The following is a 21,696-nucleotide window of genomic DNA, read 5'->3' on the forward strand; positions in this document are numbered from 1 at the left end:
AGAAAGTGAGCGTGGCTATTATTTGATGCCATTTACAACCACCCGCACGACTCACTTCCTTTTTTCCATAATTCTGCAATAATTTCAAGAGAATATTATAAAGAAAACACATCAACTATTGCAGCAGAGAAAGGCATCTTAGGATAGCCGGGATGGTTGAAACCCAGAATATTCACCACCAGGGTCAGGAAAGGCAGTTCTGATTCCCCACACACAGCAGCTGGGAATGATACGTTTGCTGTTGGTTCCCAAGCGACCATGTTGCCACATGATATACTGCCTGTATGCTGCATGTCTCAGTTCACGATTGTAGTTCTCAGCAGGGAGAGAGTGGAGGCCGAACAACTCATTACGATACATCAACATTAGATACAACACTGCATCATTCAAACACAAGTTTGCCATAACACAACTTGTACTTATGCAGTGTTCCTCTGTCTTCCCACAGCACACTTTCTCTATGTCAGTCGGCATCTCCCTACAAAGGCCACAGACACACCAGCTGGGGATTTCTGTTGAAGGCCCATTGGGAATATGGCCTGACGGAGCATCTTGCAAGAGGTCTATGATCAACCCTGGATTCTTCTTTGCCAACTGCACAAAAATACCTTCAAGCTTTGAACGACTGAGCTGGGACGCCAAAGTCTGCAAAGAATTGTAAACAATATGAGAGAATACCAACTGCGATTCTTCATTAACATTTTCTTTAAAATTCGGACACAAATTTGACAACCATAGCGCTACTGGAGGTGGCATAACAGGTGCCCAGCACACTATTACTGGGGAACACTGCATTATTAGTAATTTTCAATGTGCTACCCCCCTGACAAAGTCACTCATAGGGGTGTCCCTGCATGTTCCAGAATATTGTTTTTCAATGCTGACCTGAGAGAGCTATGCAAGTCCATTGGGCATTGCTGTGAAAAACAAACAAACATTGAGTTGAATAGTGAGCACCAATGCTGTTTAAAAAGGTCAGCCATGCAAACCAGTCAGAGAGTTGATTTTGAAAGTCATGTGTCATGGAAGTACACTGTTGTGTTGAACTTGGAGTGTTAACTTCCTGGGTTTGCCAGAGAATGTTATTGCATTCTCATATTGATAGAAGTGGATGAGGTGACCTGCCCAAGTAAAGGTTGCAATGGTTATTGGGGAAGCAGTGGCAACACAGAGCTGAAGTTGTGCCATGCCCCTTTGCCAACTTGAGCCTGACTACATCATGCTCCTTGACGGTGTCAGGAACTTATCAGCAATGCCAGCCAATGTACCCAACATCTTGCTGTCATGTCTATTCAGCACTCTCTTGTACACTGCCCCATCAAGGTCCATATCTGAGCCCTCTACAGCAGAAGTTTCTGCAACCCTGCCCTCTGATAAGCTTCCAAAAAGAAAAAAGTCTTTACCTCAACCATTGCTGTTGCTCACAGTGCCTATTCAACTCAATGTTTGACTCACCACATGTGAACCCCCACTCTGTGGTAGCTTTCAAAGTACAAGCAATGCCAGTCTTAAAGCTGATGGCTGGAAGTACCATAGCAAGAGGCGGGACCTCTTTAAGAATGCAGTGTTATCATTTTCTCCCACCTTGAGCTGTTGTGGTTGTGCAGACAGCAGTTGTTCCGGGTTTGAAAGCGGAAATTAGAAAGGGAAGGTTGGGATGAGGGGGAGAGCAGCGAAAGGTCCATGGTCACACCATCTGCAGTTTGTTTATCATACCAGCCAACAGGCTTAGGGTGAAGTGGGAGTTGGGGATATATACGTTGGATACATAATCACTATCCTCAGTACTCAGGAACAATGTCTCCATGATGTTGACAGCCATGACTCCAAGAAGAGCAGGAGATGCAAGCGTCCTTGTTCTCTGACAGTTTTGCACTATATTATCTAATGTATGCCACCTTGCACTGGAAAGCAGAGGAGAAAAGTGACATAACTGCCAGAGCTGAATAGCAAGAGATAGGTTGGGGTAGCGAGAGATGGGTGTGTGGTTGGCAGCATTGGTAGGTGTGCATTGGGAGTTTGAATACCTGCATCTTCAGCTTGCGAAGTGCTGATGGAGGAGTGATAAGGGTGTGGAACATCCAGCAGCAGAGGCATTGGTTTTGTGGTCAGTATGAGATGTCATGTGGCCATGTATGCACTGACTGTAGTCACCACATGAACCCATTCGATCTTTTATCACAATACTGACAGCACTCCAGCTCCCACCTCCCCCTTCCTCCTGAGACTTTCCCTCAGGGCCTCCTAGCACCACCTTCGGTACCCTGACATTTTTCCTTCTGTCTACTTCCACCGCCAAAGTCTTTAGCACAACTTTCTTTGTATCCTGATGATTCTCTTCCATTGCTTTAAATTGCAGCAATATTATTCAGTGTAACAGGGATGGGCTACCTTTGAGAACACAAGGCTGGAAATAGCACATGCTAATTCTGCTCTGTCACCTGTAGCCAGCAACATAACAGATGTTTGGCCTCATGCTGTAATAATGGAAATGAGGTTTCAGCACCAGATGTCTATGATCCACCAGAATCAGTGAAGACAGGTCATGAATTCAATGTTCGCATCCCAGTAAAAGGAGGTAAGCCATATTTAAGTCTTAATGTTACAACCGTATATTCATCCATCTTTTGTGGTTACTGTCATATTACCTGGATTTCTTTGTCCATCTCCTCCTTAACCTTCTGTTGTGCTTCCCAGCACGGTAGAGTTGTGTTGGTATTTGTAACTGAAGTGTTAATTCGTCTTTTCTTATTCTTTACTTTATTACTGGCTGATGAAGAACATTTAGAACGTCCTTTTCTAACTTGTCTTCTATTTACTTCTTCTTGTACAACTGAATCGGCCCTGTTCATCATTATTAATGTTAACATTTAGCAGCAGGTAACATCTTTTAACTTAATTTCTGTTTTGCTGTGCATCATTTACATCTGAATTTATTAGGAGTTTGATTTTAAGATATACTTCACTCATTTTTACATTTTAACATTGCTAATGGTCATCAAAGTAAGGTTAAAAAAAATGAGGATGTTGAAAATTCAAAATGAAAACAGAAATTACTGACAATAGAAAATCTTAATTGCTGCCTGACTTTCTAAGTATTTCTGGTATATTCCATTCATAAATTATGATACAGATACATGAGAGCACAGGCCTTTTTGAGGGGATTGTCTAACAATGAGGAAAAATGCAGAAAGTAAAGCTCATTCATCAACTATGTTATGGAAATCACCACGTAACTTACTCATTTAATAACCTTTTTAAAAACTGCATAATTTTATTGATCCTTTTCTGTCCAGTGCCTGCTATTTCATCCTATTTTGAAGAAGTACCATTTCACACCCTAGCTTTTCTCACTATTATTTTGTGGCTTCCTCCCATACATCAGTGCAAATCAACTTGTTAGAATCCAACCTGTCAGCTTGCACTGCTTCATAATTTAATAAAACATGAATCAGAGGTTAGAAGAATACTTTATAATCTTAACTGCCAATTTAGGAACTTCAGAGAAGACTGGTTAGTATTTCACAACCGCTCGGGAAATATGATAAATATCAGAAGCTCAGCAGGTTTCAAAGAAAGCTGCCTTCGAGCAACACATCATATTGGTGTCAGACCACCATTATATCTATAAAGTTAGGGAAGATTATAAATATATTTGAAGCTCTGCATTATGCCTTTCCTGCCTTGCATTATTTCCCTTCTATACTTTCAATGTGCACCATTCTTCGGATAATCAATAAGGGGAAAGAGCTAAACAGGGAATACACACAGGCTTTATTCCACAAGGAAGTAGTTATGTTCAACTAGGTTCCTCATCCTGTCAGTAAAGTTGTGATAAGTCTTTTTCATCTATCTGGTTATTCATGGGCAAGAATATACATATTACTGCTCCATTGCAAGTGTATTGATAGATTAAAAGTGTCAAGTTGCAATTCCATCTTTCCACAAATTCTCTTTCATCCTTTTCACCTGTTCCTATTTGGAGAAAATTGCATCCTGTTGTATTGTTTCTATATTTGTCGATAAAATGAAACTCACCGAATAATTTCATGCTTTGAGAGAAAAGTGAGCTCCTAGAAAAAGTAATAAAGTAGAATGTGTCAATAAACATATCAAAACTCTTTAAAACAGAATGATTATGAAAATACATTTTCCTAGTAATGAAAATTTGAAATTCTTCACCATTTAACTGATAAACATGGCATGTGTGGTGGAATTAAGTAGGAACAGAGCTGAGGTTTCAAATCTGGATCAGGAACCTGGCCACTGCTTCCGTTTCCACTGCGACACTTTGGTGTCAGTGTCAGTAGCAATGCAATGTCATTTTTTACAATGGAGATTAGCTAATTGGCCCGGCTGTGCAATCTTGTTAGGCAATGTTCAGGAGATTTGTGATACGGTGATCTGGACAGAGTGTTCCACATTATCCTGACAGGCAGTGCTCTGCACAATTGGAGCAGACAACCAGATGATGTGCTGGATGCTGAGGATGTGGGGGCACATGAGCAGTCTTCCAAGGAGGAGAATGAGGACACTGGGGAGGAGAAAGGTCTTCTTGTGTATGACAGAGCTCAGCTACATCAGATGCTACAAACCAGAGAGAAGCTGATTGACAGCCAGTTCCAAGAGATGAGAGTTGGATGCAGCACAGTATCATGGAATGTAGTAGTTATTAGTCACTATGGTTTGGTTTGCATTATTGGCGTGAACTGCAGCCTCTATTCATTTTATTGTTTTCATTTTCACTGGCTTAAACAAAAGCTCATCTCTGCCTGTGTGTGATGGTTGCCTACCAATGACAAGAAGCAAGTCTACAGCTGGCACTGGAGGCAGAATGCTGGTGACCTATAGAGTTTGTTTAGATGGGGTGTAGTTAAGGACAGGTAAACGTGTTTAAGCAGTGACTGAGGTGAAGGAAAGGGTTTGTATGTGTGAGGCAGTATTAGCCAAGCTGCCTTTGTGCCTTGAACAGCTGTCTAGTTGCTGTGCTATTACGTTGCTGAGGATCCGTGTAATCAAAAGTATCATCAACATTCCAGATTATTAGTACGCTTTATTTCTTCCCAAGCATTGCCATATTATTAGGATGCTCAAACAGATTGTGTTCAGGGAAACCAGACTGGTATTGTCACTGAACAAGTAATCTAGAACCCCAAAGTTAATGTTCAGTAAGTTAATGATAAAGGGCTCCATTTCGGAATGGCAGGCAGTGACCAGTGGGATACCGCAGGGATCCGTGCTGGGACCGCAGCTTTTTACAATATATGTTAATGATATAGAAGATGGTATCAGCAATAACATTAGCAAATTTGCTGATGATACAAAGCTGGGTGGCAGGGTGAAATGTGATGAGGATGTTAGGAGATTACAGGGCGACCTGGACAAGTTAGGTGAGTGGGCAGTTGCATGGCAGATGCAGTTTAATGTGGATAAATGTATGGTTATCCACTTTGGTGGCAAGAACAGGAAGGCAGATTACTACATCAATGGAATCAATTTAGGTAAAGGGGCAGTACAGAGAGATCTGGGTGTTCTTGTACACCAGTCAATGAAGGCAAGCATGCAGGTACAGCAGGTAGTGAAGAAGGCTAATAGCATGCTGGCTTTCATAACAAGAGGAATTGAGTATAGAAGTAAAGAGGTGCTTCTGCAGCTGTACAGGGCCCTGGTGAGACCACACCTGGAGTACTGTGTGCAGTTCTGGTCTCCAAATTTGAGGAAAGACATTCTGGCTATTGAGGGAGTGCAGCGTAGGTTCACGAGGTCAATTCCTGGAATGGCGGGATTACCTTACACGGAAAGACTGAAGCGACTGGGCTTGTATACCCTTGAGTTTAGAAGACTGAGAGGGGATCTGATTGAGACATATAAGATTATGAAAGGATTGGACACTGGCAGCAGGAAACATGTTTCTGTTGATGGGTGAGTGCCGAACCAGAGGACACAGCTTAAAAATACGGGTTAGACCATTTAGGACAGAGATGAGGAGAAACTTCTTCACCCAGAGAGTGGTGGCTGTGTGGAATGCTCTGCCCCAGAGGGCAGTGGAGGCCCAGTCTCTGGATTCATTTAAGAAAGAGTTGGATAGAGCTCGCAAAGATAGTGGAATCAAGGGTTATGGAGATAAGGCAGGAAGAGGATACGGATTAGGAATGATCAGCCATGATTATATTGAATGGCGGTGCAGGCTCGAAGGGCTGAATGGCTTACTCCTGCACTTATTGTCTATTGTCTATTGTCTATTGTTCTGGGGATACAGCTTTGAATCCCATCTTAGCACATAATGAAATTTGCATTCAATAAAATGTGAAGTTAAAAAGCTAACTTTAGGGTAATCTTGGAACAACTGTTTTGTTGTAAAAACCCTTCTGGTTCACTAGTTTCCTTTCGAGGAGGACATCTGCCATCCTTACATGGGTTAGTATATGTTTGACCCCAGGCCCACAGCAGCATAGCTGATTCTTCACTGCTCTCTAAAATGACCTTACCAAGCCACTCAGTTGCATCAAATTGTTACACAGTTGAAACAAAGAAATGAAACCAAATGGACTGCCTGGCATCAGCTTAGGCAATGAAAGTAGTAATGGCCAACACAGCCCTGTTGATTCTGTCCTCCTTACCAACATCCAGGGGTTTGTGCCATTATTCAAAGAGCTGTCCCATAATTTAGTCAAGCAACAGTCTTATATAGTCATACTCATGGAAGCATACCTTACATATAATGTCCCTGACATAACCATCACCATCCTTGGCTATTTCCTGTCCCATCAGTGAGACAAACCCAGCAGAAGTAGCAGCAACATTGTATACATTCACGAAGGAATCCTCAACACGGACTCCAGATCCTATGAAATCACATGACATCAGATCAAACATGGGTAAGGAAACCTCTATGATTCGCATGTATCACTCCCCACCAAGTTGATGAATTAGTACTCCTCCATGTTGAATACCATTTGGAGGAAGCTGTGAGAGTGACAATGGCACAGAATTCACTCTGGTGGGGAACTTCAATATCTGTAATGAAGAGTGGCTTGTTAGAACCACTGCTGACTAAAATGGCTGAGTTCTGAGGAACAGTGAGAGAACTAACAAGAAGGAAATACAGACTTAACTTCATCTTCACCAATCTATTTGTCACAGATGCACCTGTCCACAATTAATTTAATAAAATGACCACTACAGTCATCATGAAGGCCAAGTCCTATATTTACACTGAGGATACTGTCCTCCTGAATTAGCCATGTCAGATCAAATACATCTACCCAGGAGCGTAAGCAATGTCAATATATGACTTGCACACTAAACGCAGAACAAATAGAATCGGCAAAGTTCTGTCCTATTAATCCTTTCAATCATCAGCAAAATGATGGAAGCAGTTGACATCAGCCCTTGCAAAGGAATGACCTGCTCACTGACACTCAGTCAAGTTCTGCCAGGGTCTCTCAGCTCCTGACCTCATTACAGCCTATGTTAAGACTTGGACAAAAGAGCTGAATTCCACAGGTGAGGTGAAAGTGACAGCCCTTGGCATCATGGTCACATTCAACTGTTTATGGTATCAAGAGCCCTAGCAAAACTGGAGTCAACTAGAATTGTGGGAATACTCTCTGTTGGTTGGAGCCATGTGAAACATGAAGGAAGATGGTTCAGCTCAGCGCCAGGACATCACTACAGCAGCTTTTCAGGGTAATGTCCTCGACCCAAATGTCTTCATCATTAAAATTCCCTCCATCATATGGTCAGAAGTGGAGATGTTTGCTGATGATTGCTCAATGTTCAACATCATTCATGATTCCTCAAATATTGAAGCAGTCCATGTCCAAATGCAAAAAGACTTGAACAATATCCAGGTTTAGGCTGATAAATAGCAAGTAATCTTGTAATCTACAAGGGACATATCAGGAATGTTATTGCGTAGTCCCCAGTTTCCTGGATGAGTGCAGTTCCATCAACACTCAAGAATCTTTATACAATCCAAGACAAACAAGCCTCCTTAACTGGTAACCTAACCACAACCTTCAATAATCACTCCCTTCACCACCACAGTGGCAATGTACCTACCATTTCTAAGATGTACACTAACTCACCAAGCCTCTTTTGACAGCATCTTCCAAACCCACAATCTCTACCACCCAGAAGGACAATGGTAATAGATACATGGGAACACCACGACTTTAAGTCCTCTGCATATTATCCTGACATGGAGTTATAACATTGTTTCTTCATTGTTACTGGGTAAAAATCCTGGAACTCCCTTCCAAATAGCACTTTGAGTGTGTCTACAACCCAACGTTTGCAGTGGTTCAAAAGGGAAACTCAGCACAATCTACTATTGGGCAATTAAGGATGGGCAAATAAATGCAGGCCTTGCCAGCGATGCCCATGTCTCAATAATAGATTTTAAAATTCTGAAATAAGGAACATAGAGATGTACAGCACAGAAACAGACCCTTCAGTCCAACTCATCCATGCTAACCAGATATCCCACCCAAATCTAATCCCAACTGTCAGCACCTGACCCATATCCCTCCAAACCCTTCCTATTCATATACCCGTCCGCATTCCTTTTAAATGTTGTAATTGTACCAGCCTCCACCACATCCTCTGGCAGCTCATTCCATACATGCACCACCCTCTGTGTGAAAAAGTTGACTTTAAGTCTCTTTTATATCTTTCCCCCCTCATCCTAAAGCTATGCCCATTGCCAAATGACAGTGGTAAATGACCTGATCTTGTGAAACTACACTGGTCCTGGGAACAGTGATATGCTCTTTATCAATAATCCGTAGCACGAACGCTTGATTCTTGCACTTGCATGCTTCAATATTTTTCTTTAATGCTATAGATTTAGAAGCTCTTCCTTTTTTATATAAATTTTACTTGTGATTTAACAGAAATAGATTTGATTATGTTCACAGTTGGTCTGATAATGTCATGCACAGGTAAAACGCTACAAAGTGAGCCCTGGAGTGTAAAGCAATATGGCAAAAGGAAGCCCAGGCCACCACTACCTACTCATCTCTTCAGCATGTCTTCAGGCAATTTTTCAAGGACAATAGTGTGAGATGTAAAGGTTTCACTTATAACAATACTAATTACCTGATATTCCTTGAGCTGAACCTGTGACAATCGATCACTTGCAATACGCCATGGGAAGGATAAATTTTGTAAGCTCCATGAGCTTGGTTTAAGAATATCAAATATCCTTGATTTAAATCCATGATCTGTCATCTCTTCAGCCTTATGGGTACAGCTTATCTGCCAAGATCAAAGACTATCAGCATGCAGGAGTGACAGATAGCACATGCAATGTGATTGAAGGAGAATGTCTGTTGTCCAAGTGACTATCACGATGTAACTGATAACACTCAAATGTTAACATTCCCTTCTAGAATATAGTTTTAAATTCAAAACAGCTATTTGTACTTTTTCAAAACAAAAATCTCTGTTGCTAGGATGCATGCTCTTGTGATGTCACTTTGATCTCTTTGTTACTTCTTTCAGCCTAAAACCTTTCCTCATTAACCAGAGGTTAAACAGTCTTGGTGCTACAGTCACAACAGCTACAATCAAAGCCAGTTAGTTTACAACAAACTCTGACTAAGGACATGTCAGTCATTCAATGCAATAGTTTTGAAATACATTTTAGTTTGCCTTCATTGACTAAAGTTTTCAGTTTGAAATTAGAAACTGTGACAGCGATGATTATGACATCAAGCAGTCAGGTAGCACACTTCTACTGATGATGTAAATCATTGCATAAAATTAGAGAAATGACTTCAATTCCATGAGGTCATCTCACTCCAACCTGTGACAGGCTAATGGCTATATCGCGTTACCAGAGAATATCAGTATAGCACAACCACCACACACAATGTAGACTCTGTAGTAATATGTATGACTTTGTATGATTTTTAAAAAGGAATTTTGGAAGCAAATGTGTGAAATATGAAGAATATTTTGTGAATGGACTAACTCTATATTGTATTACTGATACAGCTATGCTGGAATTGGAAGGATCTCAACAACATATGCAAAGCATTACTCTACATCCTTGTTGTTAAGTTATCACCAGCAGGAAAGGGGAAGATATTAGTGTTTAGCAATCAGGTAAAGACAGAAAATAAAATCTAGCATCAGAAGAGAATATTTTAAGTATATTTTGTTGTATTCTATGTGGGACTAAGAAGAGCAGGTAGCAAGATGCTAGCATCTGGGTGACTGGGGCGATTTCCAGCCTATTTGGCTGATGGTACCTCTCAGAATCAACCCTCACCAGATTGACAGATCAATTTGAGTGGATCCTTAGAATGCTCAGACAGCAATTTCACTGCCTTGTTTCCTCCAATACATTTCAGAATGAAGGTCATGGAGAATGATACTTTGCTGTTTGCCAGATTGCTTCACCCTGCCAAGGTTAAAAAAAACAGGGTTGACAAAATAAGAAAGGTTACATCAGGGAAGAATTCCAACCTCAGTATGCAGCTGGAGCTCTCATGGAGTACCTTCTGCTGAACAGGGTAAAGTAATCCAGCCAACAGCAAAGTATCATTCTCCAGTCCACCCAAATTAGCAATCCAATCTAATGCCTTACCATGCAAAGAATAAAACTCGTATGCTTGTCATCTACCATTGTAGGGTCAATGGCTACAGAAACAATCCATCTTGTCAATAATATATTTCAGAAATTTCAATAGTTATTTGTTTAGTATTTTGCTCTAGTTTACCCATGCTGTGCTCCCTCCATGATTGCGGTCTAGAGGCATGGATAAGAATGATGTATGACTACATTGGACAGCTTCTTGACAATAGCTAGGCAGTATACAGTAGCTTTTATTGCAGCTTATTCTGAACAGTTCCATAATACAGAGTTTTGTACACTATTGTGCTTGGCTGTCCTAGGGATAAATACCAAGATAAATACCAACCATGCCTAAAGGACCGTAGACTCAGTGAAAAACATTCCATGGTCTGTGAAACCATGATGTTTTTCCAGTGCAAGGAGTTGTATTTAACTAAGTGTTGCAGACTGGTACATTACAAAGTCCAAGTGTAAGGGATACACTAAAGCTTGGGAGATAGGCCATTGCCTAAGGCCTTTCACTCGTTATGACAGAAGTCTGGTTATTTATCAGACCCCTTGGATTGTGCTCCAAGTTCATTCCAACTCAAATCAGTACACACTGTGCTACTTATGCCCCATGGGCAGCAGCTTCTGACATCATCGCAAAGTTACTCCAGGGTCCTAAAACCCTTACAAGTAGACTTGTAACTGATTGTACCACATTTTGATGAGTTGTTATGAGCTAGACAGTCTAAGCCTTTGAGCAATTAATACAATTTTGTTTAAAGACTAACTCTTAAAGCTTGCATCCTCTTCAGGAGATATCAGACATAAGCTTTCCATCTAGCAAAACATTTCTTGGCCTGTCCTTTCCATTACGCCTGCTGCTGCTCACTAGAGCAAAGGCAATCACACTGTACAGACTTTCGTCCAACCCATTTCATAAACATTGCTACATCAATGCTTGGAAAGATCAGAGCAAGCAATAGTCCAACAATCATCAGGCTGGTCTTCCCCCCTCTAAATGTTGGCCATGATTCAGTGAGTACCACTGCCATCTCGGAGTTACAAGATCCCAGACTGAAGTAGCAAACACTTCTCCTTCTTGATGGTCTTGTTGGGACTGAGCTTTGGGAGTCTTCCTCCTGAAAATGGAGAAACCACCCACCGACTTTCTAATTCAGTTCCGATGATTATTGATGAAGGCTGCCTGCAGTTCCAGTACTGTGGCTCAACAGCTGCCCGGTATTTGACTGGCTGGCAATTCTCGAGGATGAGACTTCCTCACAGATGGGTGTGGAGTCCCTGCTCAAGTTGAATAATGGCCTCCTGGCTATTAACTCAGTCAGGGGCTTTCTGGTCACATGGAGGTGGATTTGTCCCAGATTTCTAAGCTGGGAATTGGGGCCACTGTCAGCACAATAAAATTCTAGCCCAGGGCTCAAGTATAAAAATGAAAATGGATGATCCAGTACTGAGTCAAAAGGGATATGAGACTCTAAGTCTTCAACTGCTTACCTGGGTGGATGGAAAAGCTGCCATGTTATTATTTCAATAAAGAGCAGAGGAGTTTTCCTAGTCACTATCTCTCCTTCCATAAATCAGGTTATCTGGCACTATTGCATGCAGTTTGTCAATGCGCAATGTGGCAGCCATGCTTCCTACATTATAAGCTTCCTACATTATAACAGTGTCTAATTCCAAAAGTAATTTATTGGGACCAGTAAAACACTTTATGCAATAGTTGTAATAAATGTCATAGAAATACAAGTTTATTTTTTCCTTTCCTTCCTATCTGCTCAGACTTCAGGGCCCAAATGATTGAAAAGACCCAGAGAAAGACAGACAAATCCCAGAGGCAGTATGCATCATCAGGTTGCTTATCTACATGTGATTGACGAAGCAGTAGAAGAAATGACATATACAAATACCCTACTGCATGCTTCTATTACGACATGGCAGTGAACACTTCTGTTAATTAAAGCTCACCTCACCTCATAATCTGTTAAAGTGTGAGTGACAGAGAACTCCCAGATTCCACTATTTAAAGACAATAATCTCAATTTATTCCTCAACTCTAAAAGTGAACATTAAACAACAAATATCTACAACCCTAAGCCTCCTTTCTTTTAAATGCTTGTTATCAACCTCCCACTCTATAACATTATGCTGTTCCCATAAAAACCCATATTAAAATTACATCAACATTACAGCGGAGGCTGTCGTCGTCTGTGTCTGTCTTCCTCTGGCTGAAGATTGCCCTGTGTCATCTTCTGTCTTTTACTGCAAAGATGTTTCATATGAGAAAGGTACCTTTGACAGAGTGTGTTGTTGGCAGTTACTCTGTCAATGGCAGTTGGTCTCTCTGTCTGACTTTCAAAGTGCTTGCTTCTTTATACTCCAAGTATGGCATCATCTTATTGGTTCAAGGTTGGCAAAAACAATAAATTCAAACTCTTCCCCCCTCTAATGATTCAGTTTTAGTAAGCTGGGGCATAATTTAAAAGGATTGGTTAGATTCAAATTGTTGTCAAAACAATTCAGTTATCTATTTCACAGCTAACTTTTACATATTTTCAATTTTCTAGTACACCGAGACTGCTAGCCAGTTATATGACAGGTGCTTGTAAGCTCTCAGTGCAAAACAGCATTCGCACTCTCTTAAAGGTACAGTACACGCCTTCAACTTCGTAACACTGGCTTTAGCATCATTGTCTCCAACACTTACTTTAAAATTCACTCTCACAGTCTTGGCTTTGCTGGTCAGCTACACACAATAAATTAATGGCTTGATTCCAGACAGCATCAAGAATCAGGACACAGCAATATTGGCTCTGTAGAATTTCTGCAGATTATTTTATTAGTATAGCGCCCTAGTCAAATTCATCAACTTTATTACATCTGGAAATCACCATTATTTACCTTTAGCTTCTAATATGCATCTCAAAATATACTGAAGCTTGCATTTGTAGAAATACAGATTTTTGTACAAATTTGGAAGTAATTCTTGTGATTAAAGCTTAAGGACAAAAATACAAAAAACACATTGCCATAACAAGGCCTCTTGTTGGATAGGGTTAGAACATACCATTCTGAGATTGGTGAGTCTAATGCCGTCTTATATGGCCATTTCCTAGCCCTTAATCTGTAAGAGTATGTGTCCCTCATTCTGAAGATTTCATTGTGCCAGACAAACCTCCTTAACAAGAAAAGGAGAGTAGAATAATCAGAATCAGCAGGAATTTAAATTGATTTTTTAAAATCATGTTTCTTTCGAACTGCAATGAGACCTTTAAGGAAAAGAAAAATACACCAGTCAGAGCAAAAGATACAGGTGGAACATCTCTAAAGCTCAGAAGGATTAACCCAAGTAATCAGCTTCAGGGCTTAGAGGCAAAAATAGAAACACAAACTGGAACAAGCAAAGAGAGACAAATAGTCACGCTTTTGATGCCTCCATAGAAACATTCCTTCCTGAAACCTTAGCAGCATTCCCTGAGGGGCATGTTTCTTGCATGACTGGAATCTATTGAACTGCATTAAGAGACGGAATACTTCAGGATTTCAGTATGATTTCAAAATTATGAAAGAACTGGTATGAAGGTATGGATCGTCACAGAAACCGTTCTTGCAGTGTTTAGGACATTTCAAGTTTAACAGGTAAGGAAGATAATCAGACTTAATAGACTTGAGAGAGAAAATAAAATTGTTAATGTAGTGAAATTCAAAGCTTGTGATGTAATAATTACTCTACTGTTGAGAGATGTGGATCTCCCCTTCTCCCACCGTTTTGCCAATTCTTTTCCTGGCATCATCAGGTTACTGAACAATCACAACTGGGTGGCATTTTGGCAACTTTTACTTAGGACTATGCTACCCCTGAGCTGATCATGATAGAAACTTAACCAGAATTTCCTGTGGCCTTTTGGGAATGGACTGGAAGGTAGAAAGGCCGGCAACATGGACTGGTAAGACTTAAGGGGAATCTAACATCTTCCCATTGCCGTGCCTTAGCAATAAAGTTGACTGATTGGCTATTAACTGGGAGGCCAACGAAGCCACTTAAATGGCCAAGTGAGGACCCCGTTCTACTGCCCAGAGCTTCTTTAAGCCTGGCAAGTTCCCAGTTCTCTTTGCGGAGTAGGGCGGGGCGGTTGGGGAAGTTTCAAGATGTGGTTCTTCTTTATGGGTACTCAATGGCTGACAGAGAAGCCCTTCAGCCTGGATGCTAGCTCCCAATTTCCCCCAACTGGTTCTCCTTTGAGGACACCCAGCCATTTGGACCCATTCTTCCTAACACTGCAGCTTCCTGCTTCAGTTCACCTTCTCCCACTCACAACTCAGGTCATGTTTAAATAAAACCTGGTATAAATAGTATAGGACAATGTAGACTCCATAGAGACAAACACACGGGAGCGTTCCTATTGCCTATCTTGGACAATGATTGCCTCATTGATTTACAAAGTATGTCCTTTCTAACAGCTGCTAAGATAGTTGGCCTCTTCATTGCATTTTCCAAAATCAAGCTGTTGGGACTTCTCTTAGTTTCCCAGACGAGTCATTTGTTAAAGGGCACTCAGTGACCTGGCATCATAAAAGGACAAGAGCAGCCACTGGGAATCATCATCCCATGCCCTTGCTACCGATGACCTTTGTCTCATCACCTCAGCCCCTGACCCAATCCACAATAGCTCACCTGTTCATCCCTGAGTGACCTTCGGCTTCCAGGTCAGTGCATTCCTGGCAGCTGACAATGCTCCCTAGTGATGACATGGAGCAATACAAAACTTCTTCAAGCTGGTGCAGGATTTCCATCCTAGTGTTCTATCCCAGGTAAGGCACATCTCTGCTCAGTGATACTAAGTGCACTGGATCTTCCCCAAAAGAAGCAATACAGTGCTGTTGCCAGTTCCCCAGCAGGTGTGTGAGACCTTATTGCCTCCATGAAGAACTGTCTTGCACTTAGCTACATTTTTTAAAGTATCGTCCTCGAGCTCTCCCGACCTCTTTGAGCTCAAAGGATATTAGTGAATCACATCTCTTTTTTCTTTTTATCCAGTAATAGTGGCAGAATCTCCTGAAACCCTCTCTCTCAGTCCTACCACAGACTTTGTTAATTTGTTTGTCCAACATTCTTGATGAGCCAAAATTTAATTTAATTAAGAATTGGGAAGACAAGCCAGTCTTTGACCTCTGTGGAAAACTCTAATTTTAGCTCCGTTCTAGCCATTATTTCACACTGAACTTGCAATTCAAAACCTAAACATCCAATTTCATCATGTGCAGAGCTCCTGCAACAATATCCTCACCATCACAAGAACTTCCCACTTCCAAAATTCTAATGTTATGTTTCTGTGCCTTTGCCTCAACCCATTTGCTGCTAAAATCCTCATCTGTGTTTTTATTTCCAGCCTCAAAAAAATCCTCCTGGCTAGCCTGTCACTTCTTACCCATCTTAAACTGAGCTCATCAAACTACATTACCCATTTTCTATTCCATAATACATTTTGTTTATTCATCACCCTTGTGCTCAATGATCTTGACTGCCCACAACAAAACTTCACAATTTAAGGTCTCATCCCTATGTTCAAATTCTGCTATGCCACCCCATGAATCAAACTTCATAACTTGTGTCAGTTATAAAACTAACCAAGAACTCTAATCTTCCAACTGTAAAACTGACCTATCATTAACCACCTTCGCCACACCACTATGAAAATACTAGTTCCTAACCTCCCCATTTCCCTAATTTGCTTTCCTTCTTAAGGCCTACTTCTTTACCAAATTTTCAGTCACTCCTCCTACCATCTCCAAACTTTCCTCAGAGTCAGATTTTATCTCATTACGATCCTGTGATGTCCCTTAGGTCACTTAACTATTGCTGAAAAAGACACCTTTTGTCTAATCTTTTCATCTTGCACTCATCATTTTCCTGATGCATTGGAATTTTTTCAATTGTTCGGATGAGTGTACGATGAAAGTTTTGTCAAGCTGATTTGTTTAAATGTAACAACAAAACAATTGCCAAAATTAATTTTAACATAAAAGGTTATTTTATCAAAGTCAACTTAAAGTACAATTTGTCAGCATCACAATTTTGCTTTCTTTGCAAGAATTTTGTCCAAGAGGGATTAGTTGTAAATGTAAATCTCCAGCTCACATTCATGACAGTAAATACCAGCAGAACCAATGACCCACATGCAGAATTTTTTTTTTAAAAGTTTTAGATTTGCTAATGCTTCACTATTTCCTGCTAATAAATTGTGTAAAATAACGAACAGTTGGAAATGAAAGTTTATGTTATTGATTACTATTATGTGCACTTACTTATATATCTATGTATAATTTCAACATTTAAGGATTTGGACAATTTAGAAAGTTCTTAAGTTTCCTGAAGATGACTCGACGAAAACGAAGAAGTAGTAGAAAAAGAAAATGTTCCAGTTCCAAAGAGAGTAAGTAGGCTGTTAATGGTATTTGTAGGTATTCAATGTTAAAATATAGCTAACAACAAAAGAAGATTAAACATTAAATTTTGGATAATACGTTAGTTAAACAATCACCTGTGCAGATGGTAGGTTCCGACTGTCTTGAATTTTTTTAAAATTTGACACCAGAGTTACTGATGAATCTTGTGTAGCATTGTGAAAGAACAAGAACATAAAATTATTTTCTCTACATGTAACATTTCACATGATTTCCACATGGTTTTCTGTCTTATTCTGGAATGCTCTTTGATTTTCATGAATTATTTCAGTACCTCATGTCTAGAATTTTTCACATTCTACAAATATCTCTGTATATTTCACCTGCTCTGTATTTATTCTATGTATGGTATGTAATAATTCACTATTTTCTTTTTGCCTCTTCACATGCCGAATTAACTTTACTGAGTTTGTATAGTTTCCAACCTTTTCTAAGGACTGGCTGGGTCACAAGAAGCTGGATTTGAATTTGGTCTGGAAGAGGGCAGGATCATGACCAGAGGCAGTGGGGGAGCAGATCTTGAGCCAAGTAGACTTCCCATTGCTTTTGCAATGGATCTCAAGTCACATTGATGATTGTAAATGAACTACTGCAGCAATGGGGTGACAACAAAACCAGGACATCAGTCTAACCTGGACTAAAACTTTGTGGGAAACTCAATTTATCATTGGCTTGGGTAAAAAGTGAGGCCAACTCAAAAATCAGTGGTGGACTAAGTATGGTGAACAAAGCCTTCTTTGTTCTTGGAAACCAGGAGAGTAACTTTACCTGCATTAGCATCCAGCAGACTGACAGTTTAGAGGGGCAATACATTTTCATTTTTTAACAGGCTTTCCTCCTAGATTTGGTGAAACATTTGGTGGTACTTTAGTTACCTTATAGGAATCCACAAGGCATGAGTCATAGTCTTACAACACAAAAGAAGCCCTTCAGCCTATCAAGTCCATGTGAACCTGTCTACACTAGTCCCACTTTCTAGCACTTGGCCCATAGCCTTGAATGTTATGACATTTCAATTGCTCACCCATGTACTTTTTAAAGATTGTGAGGCTGTCCACCTCTACTACCACAGTCAAGAGTGTGTTGCTGGAAAAGCACAGCAGGTCAGACAGCATCCAAGGAGCAGGAGAATCGATGTTTCAGGCTGAAGCCCTTCATCAGAAATGAGGCCATTCCTCATTCCTGATGAAGGGCTCCAGCCCAAAACGTTGATTCTCCTGCTCCTCGGATGCTGTCTGACCTGCTGTGCTTTTCCAGCAACACACTCCCGACTCTGATCGCCAGCATCTGCAGACCACACTTTCTCCTAGTTTATTTTACCTTTATTATCATCCCCAGTAGCTCATTCTACATTCCCATCACTGTCTGGGTGAAAAACTGTTTCCTCAAATGTCCTCTATATGTCCTGCCTTTCACCTTAAAATGATTCCCCCTTGTTATTGACCCTTCAGCTAAGGTAAACAGCTGCTTCATATCCATCCTGCCCATGCCCCTCACAATCAGATCCCTTCTCAGCTTTCTTTACTCAAAAAAACAACCACAACCTTCTCCAGCCTCTCATCCCAGGCAACATCCCAGTGAATCACATAGTGTGGTGACGAGAACTACACACAACACTCCAACTGTGGCCTAACCATAGTCCTGCACAACTCCACATAATCTCCCTGCTCTTATAATCTGTATCACAATTAATGAAGTAGGTATGCCTTCATAACTACCCTATTAGCCTTTCATGCAATCTTCAGGAATCTGTGGGCAAGCATCCCAAGATCCCTCCGCTCCTCTGAGCTTCCAAATGTCCTGCCATTCATTGACTACATCCATGTCTTGTTAATTCTTCCAAAGTGCATCACTTCACTTTCCGGGGCTAACTTCCACTGATTTGGCCATCTGACCAACCTATATCCTCCTGTAACCCAAGACCTTTTTCCCCACTGTTAACCACCCAACCAATCTTAGTGTCATCCGCAAAGTTACTATCATCCTCCCTACATTCTCATCTGTATTACTTTTATAGCTCACCATCAATAAGGGACACAACACTAATCCTATGGTACACCAATAAACACTGCCCTCCAGTCACACAGCCTTCCATTACTATTCAGTGTCTTCCACCACTAAGTCAATGTTGGATTCATCTTGCAAGTTAGCCCAGAACCTCATGTGCTTTTGCCTTCTTTATCTATCTCCTATGTGGGAACTCATGAAAGGTTTTGCTACATCAACATCATGACCCTCATCCCCACGCTTGGTCACCTCCTCGAAAAATTCAATTAAATTCATTAGACATGACCTCCCTTTGACAAAGTAGTAACAGGATAGGACAGAGTCAGCATGGATTTATGAAGGGGAAATCATGCTTGACTAATCTTCTTGAATTTTTTGAGGATGTAACTCTGAAGATGGACGAGGGAGATCCAGTAGATGTAGTGTACCTGGACTTTCAGAAAGCTTTTGATAAAGACCCACATAGGAGGTTAGTGAGCAAAATTAGGGTGCATGGTATTGGGGGCAAAGTACTAGATTGGATTGAAAATTGGTTGGCTGATAGGAAACAAAGGGTAGTGATAAACGGCTCCATTTCAGAATGGCAGGCAGTGACCAGTGGGGTACCGCAGGGATCCGTGCTGGGACCGCAGCTTTTTACAATATATGTTAATGATATAGAAGATGGTATCAGCAATAACATTAGCAAATTTGCTGATGATACAAAGCTGGGTGGCAGGGTGAAATGTGATGAGGATGTTAGGAGATTACAGGGTGACCTGGACAAGTTAGGTGAGTGGGCAGATGCATGGCAGATGCAGTTTAATGTGGATAAATGTATGGTTATCCACTTTGGTGGCAAGAACAGGAAGGCAGATTACTACCTCAATGGAATCAATTTAGGTAAAGGGGCAGTACAGAGAGATCTGGGTGTTCTTGTACACCAGTCAATGAAGGCAAGCATGCAGGTACAGCAGGTAGTGAAGAAGGCTAATAGCATGCTGGCCTTCATAACAAGAGGAATTGAGTATAGAAGCAAAGAGATGCTTCTGCAGCTGTACAGGGCCCTGGTGAGACCACACCTGGAGTACTGTGTGCAGTTCTGGTCTCCAAATTTGAGGAAAGACATTCTGGCTATTGAGGGAGTGCAGCGTAGGTTCACGAGGTCAATTCCTGGAATGGCTGGATTACCTTACACTGAAAGACTGAAGCGACTGGGCTTGTATACCCTTGAGTTTAGAAGTCTGAGAGGGGATCTGATTGAGACATATAAGATTATGAAAGGATTGGACACTCTGGCAGCAGGAAACATGTTTTCGCTGATGGGTGAGTGCCGAACCAGAGGACACAGCTTAAAAATACAGGGTAGACCATTTAGGACAGAGATGAGGAGAAACTTCTTCACCCAGAGAGTGGTGGCTGTGTGGAAAGCTCTGCCCCAGAGGGCAGTGGAGGTCCAGTCTCTGGATTCATTTAAGAAAGAGTTGGATAGAGCTCTCAAAGATAGTGGAATCAAGGGTTATGGAGATAAGGCAGGAAGAGGATACTGATTAGGAATGATCAGCCATGATCATATTGAATGGCGGTGCAGGCTCAAAGGGCAGAATGGCCTACTCCTGCACCTATTGTCTATTGTCTATTGTCAATGCTGACTACCCCATCAAATCTTGCCTCCCCAAGTGGAGATTAATTCACCCATTAAAAATTATCACAGTAGTTTCCCTACACTGATATGGATCACATAGTTTATAATTCCCTGGATTAGCTCTACTACCCTTCTTGAAAATTGTAACCACATTAGTTGTCCTCTCGCACCTTCCCTGTAGCCAGAGAGGAGTTAACAATTTGGATCAGAGCGCCTATACTTTCTTCCCTCTCCTCCCACAGCAGCCTGGGACATAACTCATCCAGACTTGGAGAGCTGTCCACTTTTAAGCCTGCCAAAACCTCCAATACCTCTTCATTCCGTATGTTAATCAGGATCAAATACTGCCATAGGCAATGATCAAATTAAATGCAATAAATCTTGGAAATTGTGAAACAACAATCAATTTCAGAAGAGGAAGATTCCCACTCTTATCAAGGCATTTAACATTATAGGAATAACAATTAATTGTGAATGGGCAATAAATGCAGCATTGCCAGTGTTACCCCATTTGGCAAATATCATCAAGCTGGCGCCCAATTCGTTAATTAGACAAATGAATTACTTGATATTTAAAGTGTTAAAACCTTGCTGCTTCCCTCCTTAATTGCTTTGAAAGCTTCACTTGATAAGTCAATTGATCTGCTGGTTATTAAGCTGAATGAAAATTTCTTAATCCGCAGCATTGTCCCACTTTCGAGGTCAGAGTTTAGAGCTTGAAGAGTGAGGGACGAGGAAGGAAATGAGACCAGGACACTTGAAATTTACATTCCGTGATTGCTGCAACATTCCACTATGTCCCACACTTTAGCAGCTGGGTTTGAGCCAGGGACCAGGACTGAGGGTGGAACACAGGAGAATGCAACAGGAGTGAGCCTACCAGGGAGATTACAGTGCTCCTGCACTTCAGATAAAAGCTGGAAGGTGAAAGGTTCATTCAAGTGGCATTGAAGCAGAGGCTGGCCCTGCTGTGGTAGTTGCTGGATAGGTAAGGGTTTAATAGGAGATGGTT

At 41.1% G+C, this 21,696-nt stretch overlaps 1 protein-coding gene and 1 long non-coding RNA gene across 2 annotated transcripts in view; one reads left to right on the forward strand and one right to left on the reverse strand.

Annotated features, from left to right (window-relative positions):
* Positions 1–493: 493 nt before the first annotated feature.
* LOC122560045 (uncharacterized) lies at positions 494–13,724 on the reverse strand. The gene is made up of 3 exons (XR_015759158.1): positions 13,656–13,724; positions 4,039–4,073; positions 494–645 (listed from the first exon to the last, which is right to left on the reverse strand). It is a non-coding gene; the product is annotated as an uncharacterized LOC122560045 (long non-coding RNA).
* Positions 13,725–14,016: 292 nt separating this feature from the next.
* Positions 14,017–21,696, forward strand: part of pdzph1 (PDZ and pleckstrin homology domains 1) — a 75,708-nt gene continuing 68,028 nt past the window's right edge. Inside the window, exons 1-2 of the mRNA XM_043710190.2 lie at positions 14,017–14,227; positions 16,927–17,022. Coding sequence (XP_043566125.2) covers positions 16,965–17,022 — 58 coding nt within the window. The 5' untranslated portion in view covers positions 14,017–14,227; positions 16,927–16,964. The remainder of the gene's footprint in view (positions 14,228–16,926; positions 17,023–21,696) is intronic.

Source organism: Chiloscyllium plagiosum, unplaced genomic scaffold, assembly GCF_037043375.1.
Source record: "Chiloscyllium plagiosum isolate Xiang-an unplaced genomic scaffold, Cpla_swu_hap1 HiC_scaffold_2, whole genome shotgun sequence".
Lineage (NCBI taxonomy): Eukaryota > Metazoa > Chordata > Chondrichthyes > Orectolobiformes > Hemiscylliidae > Chiloscyllium > Chiloscyllium plagiosum.